This window comes from Netta rufina, assembly GCF_964035555.1.
Source record: "Netta rufina genome assembly, chromosome: 22".
Classification (NCBI taxonomy): Eukaryota; Metazoa; Chordata; class Aves; order Anseriformes; family Anatidae; genus Netta; species Netta rufina.
In genome coordinates, this window is record NC_140146.1 from 4,752,503 (window position 1) to 4,776,693 (window position 24,191).

The 24,191-nt window shown below is 45.9% G+C and overlaps 1 protein-coding gene across 9 annotated transcripts in view; it reads left to right on the top strand.

The window, feature by feature from the left end:
* The window catches only part of CASZ1 (castor zinc finger 1), a 204,861-nt gene that overhangs the window by 173,698 nt on the left and 6,972 nt on the right, over positions 1-24,191 (top strand). For 8 of the 9 annotated variants that reach the window (XM_084300420.1, XM_084300419.1, XM_084300418.1 and 5 more), the window contains 12 exons: positions 1,145-1,317; positions 2,045-2,913; positions 4,296-4,437; positions 5,180-5,243; positions 7,600-7,760; positions 11,063-11,185; positions 12,522-12,857; positions 14,393-14,591; positions 15,127-15,298; positions 18,218-18,366; positions 20,282-20,516; positions 21,901-22,194. In XM_084300420.1, the coding sequence (XP_084156546.1) occupies positions 1,145-1,317; positions 2,045-2,913; positions 4,296-4,437; positions 5,180-5,243; positions 7,600-7,760; positions 11,063-11,185; positions 12,522-12,857; positions 14,393-14,591; positions 15,127-15,298; positions 18,218-18,366; positions 20,282-20,516; positions 21,901-22,194 (2,917 nt within the window). The remainder of the gene's footprint in view (positions 1-1,144; positions 1,318-2,044; positions 2,914-4,295; positions 4,438-5,179; positions 5,244-7,599; positions 7,761-11,062; positions 11,186-12,521; positions 12,858-14,392; positions 14,592-15,126; positions 15,299-18,217; positions 18,367-20,281; positions 20,517-21,900; positions 22,195-24,191) is intronic. The other variant, XM_084300425.1, reaches the window with a different exon arrangement.

A 24,191-nucleotide genomic window follows, 5' to 3' on the forward strand; every position in this document is an offset into this window, starting at 1 on the left:
TGCTTAAATGGCAGGATTTGTGCCATCCATCTCATGGGTTTTTTTTTCTTTATGTCCATAATTGGTGTGGATAAAATTCAGTTAGTTGTTTATATAAACTGACATTTTTTTAGGCTTTAGCACCAAGAGCTGCATTGCAAATTATTCCTAAGGAGGTTTTTGTTTAATTCTTTTTTTTAATGCCGTGCAGGGTCTGTCTTTTTTCAAGGTGTCAGTGCAGAGAGAGAGAGGCTCTTTTATATTGGAAATAGCTGGAGATCCCTTTTATTTTTTTTTCTGGGTATTTGTCATGGGTTTTGTTATTGCCTGTTTGAATCAACCTGGGCTGAACTGAGAGGTGGTGTTTTCGTTCTCTTCACTTCTGAGATGGTGCAGGCATTGGCACACGTTGTGCTAGAGAAGAAAAGGAAAAAAAAAAATCCTCCCTCAGCAGGGCTGAGGACGTTTTCAGATTCCAGTGTTTTTTTACTCAATATGGCAAAGTTGCCCGCTTTACCCAGAGGAAGGCAGGTTTTCAGCATTCCGTCCTCGTCACACCATTCCCATTTTGCTCCACGAGTTTAACATTATTGAACTGGTAGTCTTGAGCAGTGACAGGGAAAAAAAGCCACCAGTTTGCTAAGATCAGCTGAACATAGGGTATGTGCTTTGCTCAAATGAAACCTGCATATTACGAGCTCAAAAGATTGGCCTCTTGTTGCACTACCCGGCCTTTCTTCTAGAAGGAAGGAAGATGTAAATAACTCATTCCCAGGCAATTTCACATCCCGCAAATAGACACAAGTCCTGCTCTGTTCCATGTTGCTCCAAGATGACAAAAAGTAATGGCATCTGTCAGTCTGTTCTTTTCTCCTTAGGAGCAGGAACTCTGCTTCTTTCCTCCCCACACAGACACGATTATCTGTAGCTGGTCTTTTATCTCTGCATCCTCCCCTTTTTTCTGCCCGGAGAGTTGCTTTTGTTCGTGACTGCTCTATCAGTCTTTAAACTGGGAATTAAAGTGATGACTTAATGCTCCTAGGAGAAATGTCCAAATGGAACTCTGAAATGTATGTGTGCTGCTCATATGTTTATTATCGCTGATGTTAATAAGATTGTGGTGTTAGAACACTATACTGATGACTCCCTGTTTTACCTGGGGTAGGTGGGTTGTAACAAGGTCTACACAAGCACCTCGGACGTGATGACCCATGAGAACTTTCACAAGAAAAACACGCAGCTCATCAACGACGGGTTTCAGCGGTTCCGTGCCACGGAGGACTGTGGCACTGTGGAATGCCAGTTCTACGGGCAGAAAACCACTCATTTTCACTGCAGGTGAGATAGCAGGAAAGGACGGGAATCCTGCCTCTGAGATGGAGGGTCTGTTTGCCTCCTGCCACGTCGTAAATTCAGGATTGTGCACAGGGCCTCAGTCTACCCTGGCATGGCCTTCTCCATGCTGCTCTTGTGAGAGCTCGTGCTCCAGGGCAGATGTGATTCCCAGGATTGTCATTGTCTGCAGTGATCTGAGGAAATAAAGAAAACAGATCCAGGAATCACTGGGGAAGGCGATCACAGCGCTCATCCCTGACAGTGTTCAACTCGGGGGTGGGGGAGGGCACTAATACACTGCTAATGGCACTTTCATGCTAGAGCTCATTCCAGCCAGCTCCTCCCTTTCAGGGCCAGACTCTGCCTTCTGTACACAAATGCTCTTCTATTGATTTCTCACATTTTCAGGAAGAGTGGGAAAGCACAGTTTGTATCTCAGTCCCCTTTAGCTGCTGTTCTGGTTGGAACTTGCAGTGGGGTTCTTGCCACCCCATATTATCCTGGTTGTTTCTCAGTGTCGGGTTGGCTTCCAGGCTCTCACACAGCAGCATTTTTTCCTTGACTTGGTGTCACAGGTTGGCCCACATAAAGCTCCTTAGCCCCTTTGCAGCCAGGGCCACTGTCTCATCCTGGCCCCAGTCCTTATCCCAGAGGGTGGCAGGTGACAGCAGCTGCGTTGTGCTCCTAGCCCGCACAGCCAACCACTCTCTCCTCCTCGATGCCCTTGCAGGCGACCTGGGTGCACCTTCACCTTCAAGAACAAGTGTGACATTGAGAAGCACAAGAGCTACCACATCAAAGATGATGCCTATGCCAAGGATGGCTTCAAGAAGTTCTACAAGTATGAGGAATGCAAGTATGAGGGCTGTGTCTACAGCAAGGCCACCAACCACTTCCACTGCATAAGGGCAGGCTGCGGCTTCACCTTCACCTCCACCAGCCAGATGACCTCCCATAAACGCAAGCATGAGCGCCGGCACATCCGGAGCTCGGGAGTGCTGGGCCTGCCTGCCTCTCTCCTGGGATCCAAGGATAACGAGCAAGAGGAGTCCAGTAACGATGACCTTATTGACTTCTCCGCTATGAGCTCCAAGAACTCCAGCCTGAGTGCCTCCCCCACCAGTCAACAGTCTTCCGTTTCTCTCATAGTCCCAGCTGCGCCCTCCTCTGCTGCCGAGCTCGCTTCCTCGCAGGCCAGCAAGCCTGCCAACAGCATGACACCAGCCACCAAGATCTCTGGCCTGCTCTCCCAGGCTCTTCCCAGCAATATTCCCTTGGCCCTGGCACTCTCCAACTCAGCGCTTCCTGGCACAGCTGGATCCTTCTTCCCCATCATCCCCAGCCGGGTCTCCACGCCGCTTCCCGCCAGCTCGGCTAACCTGATGGCTGCTGGTTCGGCCGGCGCCAATCCAACATCATCTGCTCCTACAGATTCCTCATCCCAGGCCATCTCAGGATCTGGTGAGCCTTCGGCTACTTCTTCTCCGGCTCCAGCGGCATCCATAATGGAAAGGATCTCTGCTAGCAAGGGATTAATCTCTCCTATGATGGCCAGGCTGGCAGCAGCTGCACTCAAGCCCTCTGTGGCACTGGAAGCAGGTGAGTTACTCCCATCAGCTGCCCTACTAGCAGAAGGAATGAGTGCCTGATGATATGGAGAGGAGGGAATGAGAAGCCACCTGGTTGTCCAGGGGACTGGAGGTGGGGAAGGGGGTAATAAAGGAGCAGAAATGGGCGAATAAATTTGGACGTGACCAGTTCACCCTTGAATGGCAGTTAACCCTTGGAGCAAGCTAACCCTTGAAGGCAGTCCCAGCATGGTTTCCCAGGTGCTTCCACGGCCTCCTGCTGAGCATGGCCAGGACCTGGTTGGCATTGTGGGGTCAGGGGGGCTCTGCCTGTTGGCACCCCCTGGCTCTGGGCTGCCCCACAGCCGGCACTGCCAGCGCTGCCCCTGGGCCCTCCTGGCAGGCGAGGAGGGAGCGGGACAAGGGCATGTGGTGAAAGAGGGAGGGGAACTTTGGCATGCTTTTAAAAATTATTCTTTGAAAAATTGTTTCCTAAAGCAGAGAAAGGTCATTGAGGGAACGATTTTCCTTTATTTTTTAATAAAATGCCACTTGCTGGCTGAGAAGCAGCTCGCCGTCAGCTGTACTGCCGGAGGGTAAATTAATATTTTAGTCACTTGGGGATTGTGGAAGAAAGCTCCGCAGACATGTTCCTGTCAGCAACTTTTTTCCCCTCCTTTTTTCTTCGCTTTTCTTCTTCTTTTTTTTTTCTTCCTCTTCAATTTCTTTTCTTGTTCTTCCTCCTTTCCCCCTTTTCCTTCAATTCGACTCCACACCTCACGGGCCCGGCACAAAACCCCCTGCCACGATGAAAAAAAAAAACACCCTCATTTTTGTGGGGGGCAAGGTGGTGGCGAGGGCTCGGCCGGGCCCGGTGGCTGTCACCTCCGATAGCCCCGGCCTGGGCAGATGGTGCTGCCGGGCAGGCGCAGTGGCAAGGCCGCTGCCGTCGCTACGGCAACGCTGGGACTGGGGACGGGGACGGGGGCCTGACTAGCAGTCGAAAGCTGCCACATTGCCTCAGCATTAACGGAGTCTTTAATAAACGCTTAAGAGGCAGCCCCGCAAATTAGTTATGACAGTTTGCGCAGAGAATCAGGTCTCCCCCACGCTCCTTCCGCCCTTCTCCTTTAAAGGGCCCATAGCCTGGACAACTTTGACATAATTTTGCAATAATTATCACTTGAAGAATTTCCACGCTGGAGTGGACGTCAGAACCCATCATGTCATCTTGGCAATAAACGCTGACCAGCAATCCCGGCCCTTCCCTCCCCCCACACTTTTTCTGTGCTTTTTCCATTTATGCAGTTGCGATAGCGATCTAACTTGTGTGTTTGCCACTGCAACCCCATCCTTGAGCTACCTTTTTCGTTTTAATTTTTACAACCTAATTCCGGTGCCTTTCTCGAGCAGGGAATGGACAGGCGGCAGCTCCCGGACGGTTCAATCCAGTGCAGGTGAAGCAGGAGCCGGTGGAGGCCATGGGATCGTCCTCTGGCACCGGGCAGGAGTCCCTGCAGGAGCACAGCCTGGACCTGAGCGTCAAGGACCATGGGTGAGAGATGAGTGCAGGCAGGGGCATTCAGGCCTGACCAGCATCGACAGCTGGCCTGGGTCTGGCACGTGCTAACCCGTAGCTGAGGTGATGAACAGCTGAAGGTGCTATCTCAAAGCCTGTGTCTCACTTGTCTAAAAGCTTTCCTAAGAACAGGAGTGCTTGGGGATTGCTCTCTCTGCAAAAACTGCAGCAGAACTGATATTGGGGATACCTGAGCCTGCTCCACATCGACCCTTGTACACATTCCTTCCCATGCTTTATATAAAGCAGCCTCAGTTAAGGACCCCCGCACTTACAGTCAGCTAGAACTATCACTGATGCCTGTCAAACACTAAGGTTGCCTTTCAGTGTGCTTAGCTGTGGCCATAAGGCTCGTAGCCTCGCCTGCTGCCCTGGTTTTGCAGTGTGGTTTTGAAAGTTCAAATAGGTAGAAGGAGAAAAAATATGGGGTGGGTTGTGAGTCAGCTGATAAAGGAGTGTGATGGTGTGGGCACTGGGGAAGAGGTCTGGGTTGTTTAATAGCTGAAAGAACTGAATTCAGCAAACTTGCAGCCCTCTTTCTTTCTGTCTTGGCTATCACCAGTAAGAGTTTGGCCTGCCCAAGGGAGGGTGGGCATCATTCTCTTCCTCCGGATGCAGCAGGTGAGGAGTGAGGCAGCTTGAAGGGAGAAGGATTAATCTCAGTGCTCACAGTCCCTGTGCACATCTTAACTAAACCCTGTTGGTTTGTGTATTCCAGTAATGAATCAAATGGCCACACAGTCTCGGCAAATTCATCTCTTTTATCCTCGCTTATGAATAAGGTAAGAGCCATCCATCAAACGCCTTTCATTCCCCCCACCAAGAGAAATTAAAGCTGCGATGGCGGGGAGGGAGGGGGGAAGAGATGCGTTTGTTTTTTAATGTTTTGCCTCTAATAAGATGAGTTTGTACCATTTAAATTTTGAGACCATTTTTCATCGGGTATAATTTCAGAGCCACTGCTTACGAATTAATTTAATGAACTGGCTGAAGAAATATATTGCAGCCTCTGACACCTTTTTTTTCATCCTTTCTAGACAGAGGAGGGCTCCGAAAGATTTTTTTTTCCCCATTTTTATTTCCAGAACCTGGCAACTTCTCTCGCTCTCTTTTTATAGTTACTCATTTTTTTTATTTACTTCGAACGTTTTCTTTCATTGGGGGAGGGGGAGGAGAATCATTTGTTTTTATGAAAGAGAATAAGAAAAAAATCAGAAGTTTTGAGCCGAAATCATCAATTTCTGCCTTTCTAGTGTGAGTAATGGTGTCCAACAGAGCCCACTTTACCATGTTATAGAATATTTATTTTAAATAATGCAGAGTTTCTTTTTCTTTACTTTTTCCTTAAATTATACATCATCTCAAATATATATTTCCCTTTCACATGATAAATTCTACTGTACCAAGATTAATTTTCCTGTTGTATACAACTGCATTAGAGATCAGGGCCGCCTTTGAGCCATGCTTTAATATTCCACTGTGATAGGTTTTACAGGCAGAACTATTGCCATCCCCTTGGCTCTGGGCGTTACATGCATCAAGGCCATATAATCCTCAAGAGAGGGCAAAGTGACTTTGTCGGGTAGTCTCTCGACTCCTTTCTCTGTTACTCCATCACTCTTCACACGTTGTTTCATTTCTAGTTTTATCCTTCTACCACTTTCCTTCTGCACTGGTTCTCTGTTACACTGGATTTCTGGTGTTCCCTTTTAAGCTTAATTTCTTACTCGTTCCTGCGTGTTATCCCTCTAGTGACTCCAAATACGCAGTTCTTTCTCTAGTGAGTAAATCTATTTAGTAAGTCTGCTATTGGAGATCCCAAGTCCTTCTGAAGGCCCCAGCTCAGGAAAATTCTTTTTCAATAGATGCTTCACTTGAAAATCTCCAGTTGAAGCACATGTTTAGGAATAAACGTTTGCTTGTGTGCAGCCCTGCATAAAGGTACAGCATAAAGGCATGCGCCACAGCATAAAGGTTCTTGGCATTATGCAAAATAAGTGCAGCGCAGGTATAAAACACACTTCTTCAGGTTTCTTCCTTCTGTAAAGTAGGAAGGGGATTAAATAATGACATAAAGCAGCAAATAGAACCCACTGATTTGAAGGAGCCTGTTCCAAGACTAAGGGTTGCAGACCCAAGCTGTGTGTGCTCAGGAACACACCGTGCTTGCTTCGTCTTGCTGCACACAATTTCTGTTGGTAGAGAAAACCTTTATTATTTGCCTAGGAATAAAATAAATAAATAAATAAATAAATAAATAAAAATAATGTTAAAAAAACTTTACAGAAAAAACATGAGCTGAATTTCTGGCTCCAGCCATAAAGAACTGCAGTCTCCACGTAGCAGCAGGGGCTTTACCTTCAGGGGGCATTAAGAGAGGCTCAAACAGCCAGGGTTCCTGTAGCGTACTGCAGTTTATTTAGGGGGGCTGTCAGGCTTAATTAACTGATCTGTATAAAGGGCTTTGAGATCCTCAAGTGGGTGGAGTTTCAGTGCAAGTATTGGGCCTGATCCTGCTTTAATACATACTGTGCATTTCGCTGTTGTTACTGGAGGAAAGTAACCATTGTTAGAGAGAGCAGCAAAGCAGGAACAGGCCTGGGGAACTGTGCATTTATTATGAATGATTTTTTTTTCTCTCTAAGCACTAGAGAGACTGAGTAACTTCCTTTTTCTGTTCTGCACATCCTGCACCTGGACCTCCAGACCTTCTTGGTGTGGAATCTATTTGAAGCCTTTCAGATGAGGCAAATTATGAGTCCACGTCCTGCTTTGTGGACAGTATATCCATTTAACATAGAAAGTGAAATAAGTCCTTCAGTGAAGTTAGTTTGAATTTCCAAGGACTTTAGTGTGCACGTCTCCCCTTGCCTCAGTTTCCCAGTGTACTGAATGGATGCCTCACTACTTCCCACAAGAGACACAACCACTAGATGGGCTTTGTGACAGCTGGGTGGAGGATGCCACAGAGTGAGGTGTTACTCAGCCTTGCTGCTGCAGTTGAGGCAGCCCGTGCAGACGACTTCTCTTCTCTCTTTGAAGAAACAGCTTTCCACAGGATGGTCCTGAGGGCATCCAGACTAGCAGTGTCCGCAGCTGCGTGCTGGGCTTGATGCAGTGTCTGTGTTCTTGTTCCAGATGTCCAAGACCAGTGCCAGCCTTGGCAACCTGCTGAACATTAAGGCAGAAGGTGATGGCAGCCAGGCTGGGGCTGGGGAGCCAACACAGTACTTGGGCAAGGCAGTGAAGGCACTTGTCCAGGAGAAGCTCTCTGAGCCGTGGAAGATGTACCTGCGCCGGTAAGGAGGGCATGGAGCTGGGAGGAGAGGAAAGGGAAATGGTTTTCTTTGCATAGTGTCCGGCTCACTGGTTCCTGTTTGAATGATGAGTTCTCTTGAATTTAAAGGTCTGGTTCTGTCACATGCTGGTCACCTGGAGTGCAGTTAGTCCTCAGTCCTGGCTGGCTGCAGGAGGTGTCCTGTAAGAAATGACTGTCCATGTAGAGTTGTTTTGCAATGGGAACACGAGGGCCAGCTAAGAGCAGAGCTCTACACATCACCCTGTTTGCCTTGGCATACCTCAGGCTCCTCTACATGTCCCAGTCTGCAGGTCCTGGGGACCAAGTGTAGCTCACTCTCAGCACCGAACCACTGTTAGGCCAGGTTTAGTTGTTAAACACAGATCACAGAAGCCTTAAAATGTTGTGGAATTTCCTCTGATCATAGAAGTGGTGCACTGAAACAAAACAAGGAGTCCAAGGGGGAATGGGAACTGCATGGTTTCTGCTGTTTTTGTTGTAGACGAGGAGGCTTGAAAGGAAAATGGAACAGATACAAAACTCACCCACACGCAGACACATGCACATACATGCCCAGACAGACACATGCTTTGAGCATACACAGATACACCCCGGCAGACACATATGGGTTAGTGCTCTGACACAGATCTTTGCCTACAAATGCCTGTGGACACTTTGTAAATCACAGACTTTGATGGAAAAGACCAGAAGGTCTTCTAGTCCCTCTGCCCCTGGCTAGTGTGAGATCCTTCCCTGCAGTCCATTTGCAAACATTTTGTCCAGCCTAGTTTTAATTATGCCAAGCAGGGTGGCTGTTCCCTTGTCTCTGGGAGCATTATTCTACCTCATAATACATTTCACTGTCAGGATCTTTTTTCATAGTATGCTGCCTGAATTTCCCTTTTCATAATTTTGTTGCAGCTCTCCTAGTTACATACCCTTGAACCACAGCAGAATTCTTCTCCACAAGTGGAGTTCACGTCCTTCACCTCCTAGTCACAGATTTTTAGCATATCATTTAACCAACTTTATTTACTTCCTTTTCTCTGACTTGGTAAATTAGTCCCTTCAGCCTGCTGATCATGTTGCTGCTGTTTGCAGAACTGGGTTGCTGTTCCTGCATCCCCACACCAGAAGCTTTCTGCCCCATATACGCAGCTCACAATTGCACTCCCATCTTTGCATTATGTATATGTATTGTGTTTACCATCCACTGTTACACAGGATTGCTTGTAATGTTGCTCTCGTGAGTCCTCTATGTATAAAAATACCCCCCGATGTATTAGCTGTATTTTTCCAAATATGACTCTCCCATGCTGAACCTTCCCCATGTCTTGCAAGGCCTCTCTCTGTGTTATTTCCCTCATCTTGCCTTGGTGTTGCCAACTCCTCCCAGTTTAGTATCTTCTGTGAATTTCATTAGCACGCTGTTTACTCCTTCTCCTAGATTACTAATGAAGATGTTAAATAAGCTCAGACCTAGCCAAAGTCATCCGTGCAGCATTCAGGAGATACCTCCTCCCAGCTCGATACGTCGCTGTTTGTCATTAGCCTTTGTTTACGGTCCTTCAGCCAGTTTTCAATCCATGTGGTAGCATTCACATCCAAGCCAATTTGAATTAATTCTAAGCATATGCAAGTCTGTATCAAAACGCTTTACTAAAATCCAAATATATTGCATCCCTTCATCCACTAATTTTGTAATTCTATCAAAAAAAGCAATTAAATTTGTCTGGCAAGATTTATTCTTTATAATCCTGATGCTGTTTATTGCTCATGGTTCCTTTATCCTCTAGATGTTTAATGATTTTCTCCTCCCTCTTAATATTTGTTCCATTACTTTACTGGAAGGAGAAGTTAAGACTAGAGGTATGATAATTGCCAAAGATCGCTTGTCTTTTTTTTTTTTTTCTAAAGAATTGGTACCTAGATTTTATTTTTTTTTTCCCAGTTCCCTAGTATCTCCCTCTTCTCTATGGCTTAAAAAATAACAAATAGTAATGCAATCAGTTTGTGAGTTAATTTCCATTGCACTTCAGGACATGCATCATCCAGACTGGCTGACTTGTGCATATTTATATTTTCCAACCAGTCTCTTTATCTGTTCTTCTAGAAGGTCTTCATTTCATCCCTAATTATCTGTCTTGTCTTTAGTTTCCCTGTCCAAAGAAAATGTTATAAGGCAGCCATTTTTGACTCATCACCTCCCTCCCATTTTTGTCAGGATTTCGAAGTACAAAATCTCCGGTTCCTGATAAAACAACCCCTTTAGCTTGCACTAACTTGGTTTCTTATCTCTTCTCTTATCACACCTTTTCTTTCCTTCATCTTCTCCCTGAAAGCCTTAACTGACTGCATGTTCTCTACACCCACTGGCCCTTTCATTCTCCAGTTCAAGATTATTTTTTTTCTTTTTCCTTTACCTTCAAATCGTTAGGAAGTCCCCTCGGGACCACGCAGGCTGCTGTTTGTTTCTTGCTTTCCTGCTCATCAGAGCAATTGTAGACTGTTGTACCTTAATTATGCAAGATTCCCCTGTTAAGTTTCAAATCCTTCCTGCCAATGCTTTTTACTTGATTTCTCGATTCCCTGTGATTCTGGAGTTTCTTGAAATCGTGTGTACATTTGCTACTAAGGATGGAGACTCTCAGCAGGGGATGAGCAGTGCTTACTTGCTTTTGTTCTCTTGACCATTTCCTCTGGCAAGAGATGTACCTTAGATGATGCCTTTTGCTCTGCTTTTTGCATTGCAGCATTGTTTCTCGTGTACTTCAGGGACTGTGCTATTCTCTATTTATGCATATTAGGCTGTAATTGCTATATAGGTGATGCTTTGTCTCCCCCATCCATGTGCTAGCCTGTTATTTTAAGTGTGTGTTAGGGGGCGGAGGGGGATTCTGGCTCTAGATTCCCATTAACCACAGTTGTTCCTTCCCTGTGGTACTCCCAGTAAATTCAAGCAGATTTACTAACCTTTGTTCATTCCTCAGAGCTCTGACTTTTGTGTACGGACACTCAATAACATTAAAGATTTTCATCTTCTGTTTCAGAGTAGTTCTGTATTTTGCTCCCACTAAAAGCGAATGGGAGTTCAATCACTCAGACAAGTCCAGTTGCAGAGAAATTAGGGTCTCGTTCTGCATGTTCAGATCTATGTGACTGGCCATAATCAAGCAGCGATCCCAGCAGGGACATGAGAAAACAGGATGCTGGTAGAGCTGAAAAACAAAAAGAAATGTCTGTTCCGCTACTGCTTGCCTTCTGGGGCCTTCTGTAAGATGCCTGCTTGTCTGCTTTGGCCAGGTTTGGTACCAAGGACTTCTGCGACGCGCAGTGCGACTTTCTGCATAAGGTGCATTTCCACTGTGTCGTGGAGGAATGCGGTGCCCTCTTCAGCACCCTGGATGGAGCCATCAAGCATGCCAAGTGAGTAGGAGAGCCTTGGGAAACCTGGAGGAGACTCCACACCGCACTCAGTGCAGGAGGAGGGTCAGGACCAGGAATGTGGGCAGTCCTGAGGGCAGCCTCTGGGCACCCACCCCTTTCCTGTGTAAATGTGCTCAGCTGACATGTTTGCAGAACACGATGTCCTCTTTAATTCTGTTTCACAATAAATGTGCTCAGTTTGTGACAGGTGTCTCACGCAGAGCTGGCAAGGTTGAGAAGTGGGCATTTGTTTTTCCTTAGCCTACCTGACAGACAGTGTGGTCAAGGAGACAAATATTTCCCCCAGCATACAAATACACTGTACAAAGAAATAAGAGAATAAGAGAGGGAGGGGGACCTGTAACCCTAACCATTGTCAGTGGATGCAGACTCTTTGTAGAGCAGCTTCCCGTCACTGCAGTGTGGAAAGCATTTTATTTTTCTTTGTCTTGTCACAACAAATGTTTTTTAACAAGCTTCCCTAGCCCTTAGTTTATATGGCTTTGTTTAAGATGCTCATATCATACGGATGAGGATCTTCAAGCAAACTGTCCAGCCCAAGACCAACTTCCTCACCTTGCAACGTTCTATGTTGTAAACCCTTGTCATTTCATATCATTTTGGAAAGCAGCAGTGGACAGCCCAGGGTTTGGTAGCCAGAAATAGATACTATGGCCTATATTACGGCAGCTGTACAGCACGCTCGGAATTCCAGGTGACTCTTGAGTGAAGAATGAAGTTAAGCCATGCTCCCACTGTCACAGTGAAGGGAGTAGCAAAGGAAGGGCGGGATACTGGAAGTTGTTGCTAATTTCTGTGGAGCAATCTGCAGTTTAAACCCATGCCAAGTTCCTTTTAAAGGCAGTGGAAGATTTGCCCAAGTAGAGAATGAGAATGGTGAAGGCCACATGGCTGAGTCTGAAGGGGTTTAAAGGGAAGGTGCTGTTGTGAAGTTCAAGACAGAAAGATCTGTTAGCACAGCTGGTGTCTGGGGCTGGAGGCCTGTGGTTCACTGCTACAAATGACTGGCTTCTCACAACAGCCATGGGAAGCTGCCCTCGAGTCATATTGACCTTGCTGTCTGCAGCCATGCTTGCACCGCTCTGATTTTAACACGTTATCGAACCTTTCTGTCTCCACCCTGCTTAATAAATTCCCTTTTCCTCACAGATTTTCTAGGAGGACCCTAAAGCTTTCCACAAAGTGGGCAGAGTCCCTTTTAGGCTTTCATCTCAGCTAGTTTGTTTGCAGACTACTGCCATGTTCTTGTTGATGTTTAATCGTATGACATGCATTGGCCAAGAAGCTGTATATAAATTACTCCATCTTTTTGCAGTTTTCACTTCCGAACCGAGGGCGGAGCTGTGAAAAGTAACTCCGAGTCTCCCTTCTCAACTACTACTGAGAGTAAGGCTTCACTGGCCCCTTCATCACCATCTGCTTCGTCTGCCACCATGGCGAGCGCTCCTGCCCTCGACGTGCCCACCCCAAGCCCGGCGACTGTGCCCTCTGCCCCCACGCTGCTAGCTTGGAAGCAGCTGGCTTCGACCATACCCCAGATGCCTCAGATCCCAGCATCAGTGCCTAACCTGGCAGCTTCACCCTTGGCAACGACTTCCCTGGAGAACGCCAAGCCTCAGGTCAAACCCGGATTTCTCCAGTTCCAGGAGAAGTAAGTTCTTGTAGATGCTGCTTGCCTCCTTGGTTTCTCTCCAACCTCACAATCCCCTTTACCTTCACCCACTGAGAGGCCTTCTGCCAAGAAGGCTCTCTGGGCTTTATCTTCCAGGAAAGTTACTTCTGTATACTCTAGAAAATACCCTCAGCTATCCTAGGGAAAAAAATGGATTTTTCAGTACAACTGGGAGCACTTTTAGATACAAGTGTAGAGCAGAAATAAACTTATTGACATAAAAAGGCTCACTGAAGCCTTTTTTATACCTCATGGGAGGCAAACAGCTCTTTGCAGTATTTTTGACACTGAAGGCTACAGAGGGAGCGTAGCATCTTTAAAGTTTTAAGGTAACTAACAGTAGATATTTACAAATGATTGATGAAAAAAATGTCGGATTTCTTTGGGATTTGTCCCCAAATAAGATCTGTGGCCTTTTCATACAAATGTCACCTGTAACACTGAGTGTTACAGCATCATTTTTTTCATTGAAGAAGCCGGGGGGTCAGGTAGTAGAGGAGACACCAGTGCTTGGACTCTGCCTTATGCAGGAGTGGAGCCCTCGGTAGCTTGAGGAACAGGGAGCACCCTCTCTCACTTCAGCTTTGTCAGTTTTGAGTTCTGGCTGAACTCCTCCACAAGTGTAGTCAGTCTCCTGACATTCTGTGCATCTGGGTTTGTAGTGTTAGTTTACATACAAGGTAACATACATTTCTGAATTGTGTTTTTTTGATTTTTTTTTTTTTTTTAAACCATTCAAGAAGTTTCACAGTGGTGCTGTGATGATTGTTCTGGTATATCAAGAGGCAGAAGCTAGGTTGGTTACAGGAGGGCACGATCAGGTTAGGCATTACAGCTTAGCTGTTCAGGTTGTTAGGGTATCGCTCTCTGGGCTATACATGAACAGTCATTTGCCTGCTTTCAAAGATGTGCATTAACTCCACTTCACACCTCTGAGTAGCTAGCAGTGGGTACAGTGCTCGGGATCCAAGAGATCAAGGGTCAGCTACCTCTGATCTGTGTGTGCAACCTGAAATCCATGGGCTGGGCAGAGGGGGTAAGGTACCAAAACTGTTTAGCTGATTAAATAGACCACTGCACGTCTTGTCTAATTAGGGGAAGCCCTGGCATCTTCCAGTGTGCATACCCAGGAGTTTCATTTCAGTTATACAAAACAGAGACAATAGAAACAATCCAAATCACCACTAAGACAAGTACAGACAGAAAGGGAATACCAGTACCTAGCCAGACCTTGAGAGAGAGCTTTAGATTAGAAGTGTGGCCCTGAAAGACTACAGATCCCACCATGCACTGCTGTTATTTTAACAATCTTAATCAAGAAAGTGCAGTAGCTTGCTAGCATTGCAGTAGGGTCGCCAGCATCAATTTTACTAAAGAGGAAGGTGGCTATGGGAAATCTGTAGGCCATGTTTGGAACAGAGGCTTCAGCTGGGCTCCCCTTGAATTAAATGTTGGCAAAGAAACAAATGTGTGAAATGAGTGAAGGTGATGATTGGGTTTTGGATGTATTCCAGTGATCCCTGCCTGGCAACGGACTGCAAGTATGCCAACAAATTCCACTTCCACTGTCTCTTTGGGAACTGCAAGTATGTGTGCAAAACCTCTGGCAAAGCAGAATCCCACTGCCTGGACCACATCAACCCCAACAATAATTTGGTGAATGTGCGAGACCAGTTTGCTTACTATTCGCTGCAGTGTCTCTGTCCAAACCAGGTAAGAGGAATTCAAAAGCAGTGTCCTGGCCTGAGGACATGCACGGGAAAAGCATGGGCAAGAATAAGTAGACAACACAATAGGAACTGAGGCCAAGAGATTCAGTCCTGGTCTAATGACAGATCCATGGAAGGGCCTCAATTGGTCTAGCAAAATGTTTGGTTTCCATCAAACAGAGAATCCCACTGCTTTTGTGTTGAATTGACTTGAGTGAAGTGGATGAGGAAACTTGAATGATCTAAGAGACTCAAGATGAAGTAGAATAAAAATTGGTGATGACTACTTTGAAAAGCCACCAATTAGGGGGAAGTGATGGAATCCTAGCTGTGTGTTGGGGTCATTCATGTGTAGAATGGTGCCATGCAGAATACATGACAGGGAACAAGTTTGCATTGTGGCTTATGGAAGATGAAGTAGATATGATGCTGCGTATCAGTGTGGGCCTCTCTTGCAGGGACAGCATTAGTAGCAGGCAAATGAGAGTGCATTTGTTCTAGATCTGCTTAAAGCAACCCGCCTTTTTGCTCCCTTCTAGCACTGTGAATTCAGGATGCGAGGGCATTACCACTGTCTTCGTCCTGGCTGCTACTTTGTGACTAACATCACCACCAAGCTGCCCTGGCATGTGAAAAAACATGAGAAGGCAGAAAGAAGGGCAGCCAATGGCTTCAAGTATTTTACCAAGCGAGAAGAGTGTGGCAGACTGGGTGAGTCTTCTCCTCTCCCCCCACGCCCCCTCACCCTTCCCATGTAGTCTTTTCTACATCCAGGCTAAGGATACCACGAGTTAGAGCATGTGAGCTATGCTAGAGATGTATTTGGTTATTAAATCACTAAACAAACAAGAAACAGAATCAAACAGAAATCTGCTCCTGATCTGCCTGAGTTGAAGCATGAGGGTTCCTTTTTTCTCAAATAGACCAAAGATCTTAAATGACTAGAAGCTGTAGTATAGAGGATTAAAATATAGATAGATAGATAGATATATGCATATACCTATATGTACACTTATCTGGAGATACAGGTTCCCTGCTGGTCATGATCTGTTAAGGCAATCTTATTTTTCTTTTTTTTTTTTCCATTTTTTGGCACTTTATCGTCTTTGGGCCTAATGCCTGTCTTGGGCAGAGTTGAAGGGTGCTCTTAGGAGAAAAAAAAAAAAAAAAAAAGCATATGGAAAATGTCTGTTCTGATGAAGCTCTTGTTCAAAGGTCCTTCTGCACTGACCTCCAGTTGCTGCTTCACCTGACTCCAGGCAGCTTCAGATGACTTTTTTGTTGTTTTTTTTTTGTAGCTGTTGCCAGGGCTGCATACTGAAAGCCAAAGGGTAAATAGCATGAGACAGAAGTATGGAGAAGGGCATTCAGTAACCTGCTCCTTCCTCTTCTGACCCCGTTCTCCACAGCCACTTGTGAGCAGCAGGGAGCTGGTGCTGTGCCTCGAGCCCAGCCCTCCACCAGCACACAGCCGAAGGAAACACCTGCAGTGTGCACAGCCTCAGACCATGGCATGCCCACTTGCCAAAACCATTAGCAGCACTGCAGGAGTTACTAAATCTTAGGGCCTCTAAGATTTGGTAAAACAAATGAGCAACAGCAGAGAGCAGAATGGGTTTCCAGGGAGGTATCCTCGAGCTGAAACCCATTGCTGTGCGCCAGGGCGAGTCCCTAGGGAGAGCTCCATCTGAGATCCATCCTGACCTGCTGGCATTCACTAACTGGGAGTCACGTAGTTGTCTTGTGCCTTGCTGTTGTCACAGACCCAGCCTTCCCTATCGGTCCTGGCTTAAGGTTGAAACAAAAGAGAGTTCAGAATAACACTTCCGTCCTTCTTGGCCATACCATGCCTCCTGCCCGATGCTGTTCTTTCTTGGGCATTGCAGCCACCATAACCAGGGCCAAACTTTTCAGCTTTGCATGCATAAAAAAAAAATGTATACTCAAATGGCAACTTGTTTGTGGTAACCAGGGTAATAAGTGTCAACACTCCAGTGCCAGTACTCACCTAGGGCTCATTTACACATGTCAGTAGATTCAGCAGTTGCTGTTATTTACTCAACTTTAGGTGTTTCAGGTGATAGCAGGGGCTAGACAAAGCAGGACAATGATATATGACACCCAGCCTACACGGCTGCCCTGGCAACGGGCGAGTCTTCACCTGCCCTTTGCTGATACCATTTCAATCCCGCCAGCACTGTTTGTTCTTCATCCCGAAGAACAGCGACGTGATGGGGAGGGCAAACGAGGTGGGGCTGTGGGGGAGTGGAATACCTAAACAAACAGCAACTTGGCTTGCACATAAAACGCTATCTGTGAGCTAAAGATGGGCTGGGTGATTCAGGAGCTGTTTGGCAGCGAGCTGTCTGCAGGCTGTGCATGTGTCAGCAGTGTTTATTTTGGGAGTGAAGGGGTACTTGCATCCAGCGGGATGTACATACGCCTATAGCTTGGGCTTGCCATGCATTAAACGTACGTTTTAACCAACACTCCGCATTTGCCTATGTAGAGACAGGCAGCACGACAGGATGGGGTAGCTGGATGTGTTTGTGTGGGTGTCGATGGTTATACCAACGTGTAAATGCACGTCTGCTTCTCTGTGCAGATCTCTCTTTTAGGTTAAATATGCATATAGCAGGTGCAGAAGCACCAGCCTGCTTTAGGGGCTGTGTAAGTTTATTAACACACACTGCATCAACAGATAGACTTTTATAGATACGTTTTTGTGCCTGTAAGCATAGGTGGAGAGGGAGGGAGAGAGACAAATATGTATGTATGTAAGTAAAGGCAGATGGGTGTAGAGAGATGAATAAAACTGGGGCTGTCTGTAGCCCTGTACCTGAACGTCTATAAGATGATGTACAGGGGCTGACGGAGAACAGACAGAACCTGACTGCTGATATTGCTTTAGCTGCAACAAGCCATTATTTATCAGCTATTGAATGCAGCACCTTAACAAGGTACACAAACTCCCAGCATGCATGGCAGTGTGTGCCAGGAGCAGAATGTGTGAAGTGCTGTACACCAGAAAGTATAGAAATTGTTGTTTAGTAGCTGCCCCTCCTGCACTACAAACGTGGAGTGGCAATAAACACTTTCTGGCTCTTTCTGTCTGACCAGAGAGCATACACTGTCCAGAGCTGGGGCTTTTAAGACTGCTCTTCTGTTCTGAGAGCACTGTTAAAGGGAAAAAAAAGAACTTTTCATTTCAAATCTAATTGTGAGCATGTATTTTCAATTGTAAATCCTGTGATACAGTTAAAAGTCTTGGTTTTGTTCCCACTGAAAAGCAAAAGGCACTAGCTCAGACTGGGGAGCAATAGGCACTGCTAGACATAATGGCAACTTCCTTCGTCTTTACATAAGCAGGGATGGGGCCAGTCTGCAGTTCTGGCCCACTTTTTAAATCTCTGTACCCTATAATCCTCTCTTGCAGTTGCTCAGCAGACAAAAAAATGTGGTTTCTATCATTCAGGACTGTTCCTGAAGAACCCATGACCATTGATAATCTCCAGTCTACCAAAAATCCATAGAGCAGCAGCTTTGTCCTGTCTCCAGACCATCTTCCCTACAGTCTTGCTCTCTCTCGGTACCTTTCCTGTACTACATACCTTGGCTTTGTGTCTGCAGGTTGCAAATACAACCAGGTGAACAGCCACTTCCACTGTATTCGAGAGGGCTGCCAGTTCTCCTTCCTGCTCAAGCACCAAATGACATCCCATGCCAGAAAGCACATGAGACGGATGCTGGGGAAGAATTTTGATCGTGTTCCTACTCAGGTGACTGGCTGGTTATTTATGTTGTAGCTCTGTATGTAGTGATAGTCCCTTCGGCTGCTGGCTGCAGAACTGCATTGATGCCAAGATGCTCAGACCAAGCTCCTAAGGACACGTCTGCACTGGGGGATGCACCTGGGACGTGTGCGTTCACCTAAGCTAGCTTCAGCTGGTTTGACTCCTGTCATATGAGGAGAGACAACATCAAAGCATTACTTAGTCTAAACAGCCTTTCCTCGTGAGTTGTGGAGAAAAACATTTGAGAAGGATAACACTAAAATATTCATATTTATAACTTGCATGCACTCCCTCCCCACGCTCTCAGTATACACCAATTGGCTTATTAAAATTAAAGTGCTTAGGATGTGGAAGAATTGAACATGCTGGTTAAAGCAAACATTTCCTGTTGCACATAAACAATTATTTGCTGCTTCCATCTAGAAACACCAGTTTCAAGATTTCTCTTCCTTTACTGATCTGGCCTTACACTGGGGCTCTCCTTGTCCTCTCTCAGGAAGTACCAGGGCACTGCAGTCACTTTTGTCTAACACAACCAAGAGCAACTGCCAGATTAGGTTTTTCTGTTTCATGAATAAATTGAAGAGGTTCAACTGCAGCACTGACCTACTGTTCAGAATGGCAGCAGTCCTGCAGCCTCCTGTTTGTTCTTCTTACTCCATGGTTGCATTAACTTGCACTGACTTAGGAGATGAAATGAGCTGCATTTATTTGAACACCTGTGACTAATCTAACCCTAAGGACATCTGGTATGTGAAAAGCAAAAGGTGCTACCTGTAGAAGCAAGATGGGAACCCTCTTCCATTCCACAACACAGGACTGAGAGGTCCCTGTTAGCTGTCAAGTACTGTCAAAAAGTTAATCATTCCAGTCTACTGCTGTTGGAATTAATGAGTTCACACATGCCAAGGAACTGGTGTTACTGTTACGGCAGCTTTTGTTCTTAAAATTAAGTGCTCAGGTACAAGAATCAAACTCAGATTTAACAAACAAATCTTCCTCCACTACAGAGCCCTAAACCTCCTAGTACACGCAGAGCAGAAAATGCTAGTTTTGACTTCCACCTCCCTCACTGGCAATCCCATGTCGCATTAGCAGTGGAAAAGCACTAATTGTGGCCAAAGCAACCCCAAGAGCATACAGTGCACATCTTAATCTACGGCTGTGCTTAGCCCATGGAGCAGTCCAGCAGATAGCAAAAAGAGGAAGAAACCACAAATTGGGGCATGTAGCAAAGCTCACAGATTGTTGCACTGCCAGTGCCTGTCTGCATTTAACCGTCCTAACTCCATTTTTTTCCCATTCATGAGTGCTCAGTAGGCATTTAATGGTGTGTTTGGCTATACATTGCTTCTGGGTACCTACCCAGGTGTAACTGCCCAGGTGTAACTATCCAGAGGAGACCACGCCATGCCAGGCCACGGCAGCTGCACGTGAACAGAGTACAGCAGCAGACACACAGGTCACTGGTTTCAGTCTGCGATCCCCTGTCGCCGTGTCTCAGCATGCAGGCACTAGGGCAGGCATGTCAGTAGTCGTATTCCCAGTCTCTAAATGCAGCAGGACCTACACAGTAAGGTAGCAATGCCAAGATTAACACCTCCTGCTTTTGAATGCATCAGAATCCACACACCAGGATATTGGTGCCAAGATTAACACTCCCAGCCTCTGAGCGCATCACAATTCACATACCAGAATACATGTGCCAAGTTTAATGCTCTGAGCTCCCAGTGAAGGAAGATTCATGCTCCTAGCCACAGTGCCATGGGTTCCACTCACGAGCATGTTCCAGTTATCCCTCATGAGCGGTGGCAGAGGGAAATAAACATGCAGACAGATGGTTTTGGTCTTGGCATCGTGCTTTTGGTGTGAAAGTCCCCGTCCTGTTTTCTTGCTGCAGGTTATTGGCCACACTCCAAGAAATGAAAATCTCCCCCAGGTTGGCAGCATGGCACCCAGCCCAGCCTCATCAGGAACCCCAGCTTCCTTTCAGGGACCCCCGAGCATGATGGACACTGAAACAGATGAGTACATGGATTACACTGGCTGTAGCCCAGGGGGGATCTCCTCTGAATCTTCCAATATGGACCGCAGCTGCTCCAGCACTCCAGTGGGCAATGAGAGTACATCAGCAGGTAAGGAAGAAGGGGGGGTGACATGGATCGTCAGTTGCCTGCTCTCTTGGGAGATAAACTCATGAAGAGAGGCCAAAGGACAACTGCACCTTAAAACACAAATTGCACCAGCTTTACGATAGTTCCTCTTACTAACGTAGCTCCCTCCATCTTTTTTGAGAAGAGATCCGTCAGAATGTGCACTTCAAGGGTCCATGAACTAACAGCATATCTTTCTTCTCCCCTGAAGAGAGGTTTTTATCCTCTGTCTTGGAGTGGATCTCTTTGAATAACTGATTTAAAAGGAAAAAAAAAATGTTGCAGGGCTCTTCTGTCCCTGGCATTTCCCATTATCTTTTTATATTTCTTTGTGCAGCATCTGAAGTCGGGCATTTTTTTCTGATACTGTTGAGGTACAGAGAGGCTGTACAATAGCAAATATTATATAGAGGAGGGAAAAAAAGACTACCGCATCTTCAGAAAGCAACATATAAAAGCAGCTCACTGAGCTCCCTGCCTCATGCCTCTTGTGCCACTTTGTCAAGTGTTGCACAGAGGAGACCTCCATCATTCTCCTCTTTTTTGCAGTAAGTTTCTGCCATTGTTTCCTGCTTGCAAGGATAATGGGTAGCCATCTCCCACTGCCCCGTGTTACACAATTATCTCTTCAGTAGCGTGGTTTCTTTTATGAATTCTGTTATCATCTAGTGTTGATTCAGGGATCTCTTAGCTCTCCTTCCCAGCGTTAGGTGATACATTCTAGATAAGCTGCCTCTCTGAGTTTGCTTTAATATCAAATACGTTTTCCTACTCTGCCTTCCCACCCCAGACAGGTGAAGGTTATCAGATAGCACCTCTAACCACATGTTACCTTCATACAAACACTGCTGGGGCATGACAGTGGGTGCCCCATGGCATCAAAGCTCCTCCAAAGAGTTCTGGTGGGACAGCACTTCCTAGCTCTCTCTCCCTTCTCAGCACACCATCCAGCCCAAGTCACTCATCCTAGGAAATGGTAGTGAGCAAGTCCACCTGCCCAAGGTGTAAGACAACCCTCACGGCTGTTAGTTGGTACAAGCTGGCACCAAATAAATGAACAAGGACCAAACAAGCAGGAATTTCTGCTTGAAAGCCTGTGGCTCTTCCCCCACGCCACTACAGCCACCTTACCTTCTGCACAGACAACCCTCCTCTTCCTGATGCTGTCAGTTCCTCACCTTCCATTTCTTCTCTGTTACAATTCTGTTTCATACATTTGTGAATGTATTTTCCATTTTCATCATATTGCTTCCGCTCCTGGGTTCTCATTTTGGTTCTTTTGTGTTTTTTGTTTTGTTTTGTTTTTGTTTGTTTTTCTTTTTCTTTTTTTTCTGCTTTTTTTTTTTTTTCTCTCCACATTCTCCAGGCTGCCTGGTTCCTTCTACTGCTACTGCTGCTGCCGATGATGCTACCCACAATGTACCACAACCTCAGCCACCACCTCTGCCTCCATCTTTCTCACAAGCCCTGCTTAGGTCTCCCCTTCCCACCCTCCCCTATCTTTTTTCTCCATCTTGTCTCTCATACTCTCTGCTCAGTGCCACTCTTGGATCCAGCAGAGGCATTGTCATGCCTGCCGCCAGCACCACTGGGTTTTCGCCCATCATTGCCACTCCAACTCCAGTAAAAAGTGACGTTCCCTTAGTTCAGGATGCAGCAGGTAACACTTCTTTGCTTTCTCTCTTAGTGTCCTTTGCCCATCTCCTTCCCCACTCACCCTGCCCACGTTTTTCTCGGCACCTTTGGGTCAGTAAAAAAAGCCTGTGTCACTCTGTGCCTCACTTAACTTTATCCAAGGGCCCTTCCATGCCTGCTCCAGTTCTCTGCTGATGCAGTAACCACAGCCAAAAACACAGCAAATCATTGTGAAAAATTCAGAGCGATTTCCACCAATTCCAAACCGTGAGATAAATCTAACAAAATCCACAGTTAAAATCCACTTTTTGCCTCTTAATAACAGCAGGGTGGCCACAAAGCAAACTTTTGCTCATGTAGCATTTATGGGGCTTGAACTTCCAGCTTAGATCTTGTAGGCCACCCAGCTCAGGGCCTATCAGTCTGCTGCACACATCTCTGCAGGTGAATGTCTGACAAGGTACCCAGTTCCAGTATTTTTATAGCTCCTTTAAGCTTCACTGCCTCCTATTCATATATAAAGCCATAAAATTCAGAGCTGCTTTCCCCAGTGCAAGTAACAGAGGGAAGTACAGTCAGTGTCACTACCATGACATCATCAGACATCTCAGGCTGTTTCTCACACTCTGTTATTTGCATCTGCTCTTACAGCTGCAGAAAATACACCGAGAGTTTTAGTTTCAAGCTGCCATGTTTCCCATGTGTGACTAAGATCAGAGATGTCTCAGGCTGGGGATTCTCATTCCAGCTGGGAATGGTTTTTAGGGTGTGTCTCAGCTTTGGCTTCTTTTCCCAACTCCCAGCTCTTTTCTAGTTAATTAAGAACATATTTGTGCTTAAAGTTCACACTAAAGAGGATTCTGGCAGCCTATAAATGTCCCAGTCATTCTTCCTGCTGGCTTTAGTGTGTGCATGTGTAGTAATGTGCAAATCCAAGGCGAATGGTTGGGAGTATGGCTGGAAGACCAGCTCTACTTGGAAGTTCAGAGGTTTTTGTCACACGACTTGGCAGGAGAAGCACCCTTGCCCTGTCCAGAGCAGTGTGTTCCAAGGAACAAAATACACAAGAAACCATTTTTTTGCCCTTTTTTTAACTGATTTGCATGTGACCTGAAATATCTTACCTTTGTGCTGTGCTTTCTTCTAATTATATATTTTTAAGTTTCTTTTCTTTTTACCTGTAGATCTTCATATAGTTTCCTGAATGTTTACATTAATATTAATTTTAAAGACAAGCTTATGGCATGCTCTTACCATTGAGGTTTGCTTGGGATTAAATCTGTTGAGGCTTGTAATCTTCAGCTGGGCATTAGGGACTGAATTCTGTCTAGTGGCTAATGAGTGTAGTAGGTTATCTTCTTTCTGTTTCATACACTTGCTCTGAAACTTTGGCTGTATGAGAAAACAAAATTGGTTTAACTAAAGTTATAAATACATCTGTTTGAACTGTTGTAAGAGCTGGGCAGATACACCGAGTTTAAAACGGGTCAAATCTAAATTCTGCTTATTTTGCAGATAGTCCATCTTTTTTTCTAAAATGTCTTATCTTGTATTGCTGTCTGAAGGCAGACACGATTACCACCCATATTAACGATGAAAGACTTGGTGGTTTGGCTGCAATTTTTTTTAAATGAAGGAGTAAGGAGTTGATCTGGATAGCAGTGATTAGTGCAGGCAGTGATCTGCCTGGAAGCAGAAGTGTGTTTTACAATATGTTTGCAAGGGGGAGGAGGCAGTGGTCACAGATTCTATAGCTAAGTTTGCTAATATAAACCCGATAGTGATAGAAAGTTACTCTTCCACTGGTAGGCTGCCTAAATTAGCCTTAATAAGCAGTTCCTACCCCCTTAAAAGTCACTAAAGTGGTCTCACCACGGATGCCCCAAGCTGGCATCCCTACTCGCAGTCCGAGGGGTGGAAAATCTTTTGCTCTTTGCTCACCCCGCAATCTGTACAGCCCAGGCACGTGAACAGCCCGCTGTACGAGGAGATTAGCTTGCTGCTACCCTGCCCGTAGACTTA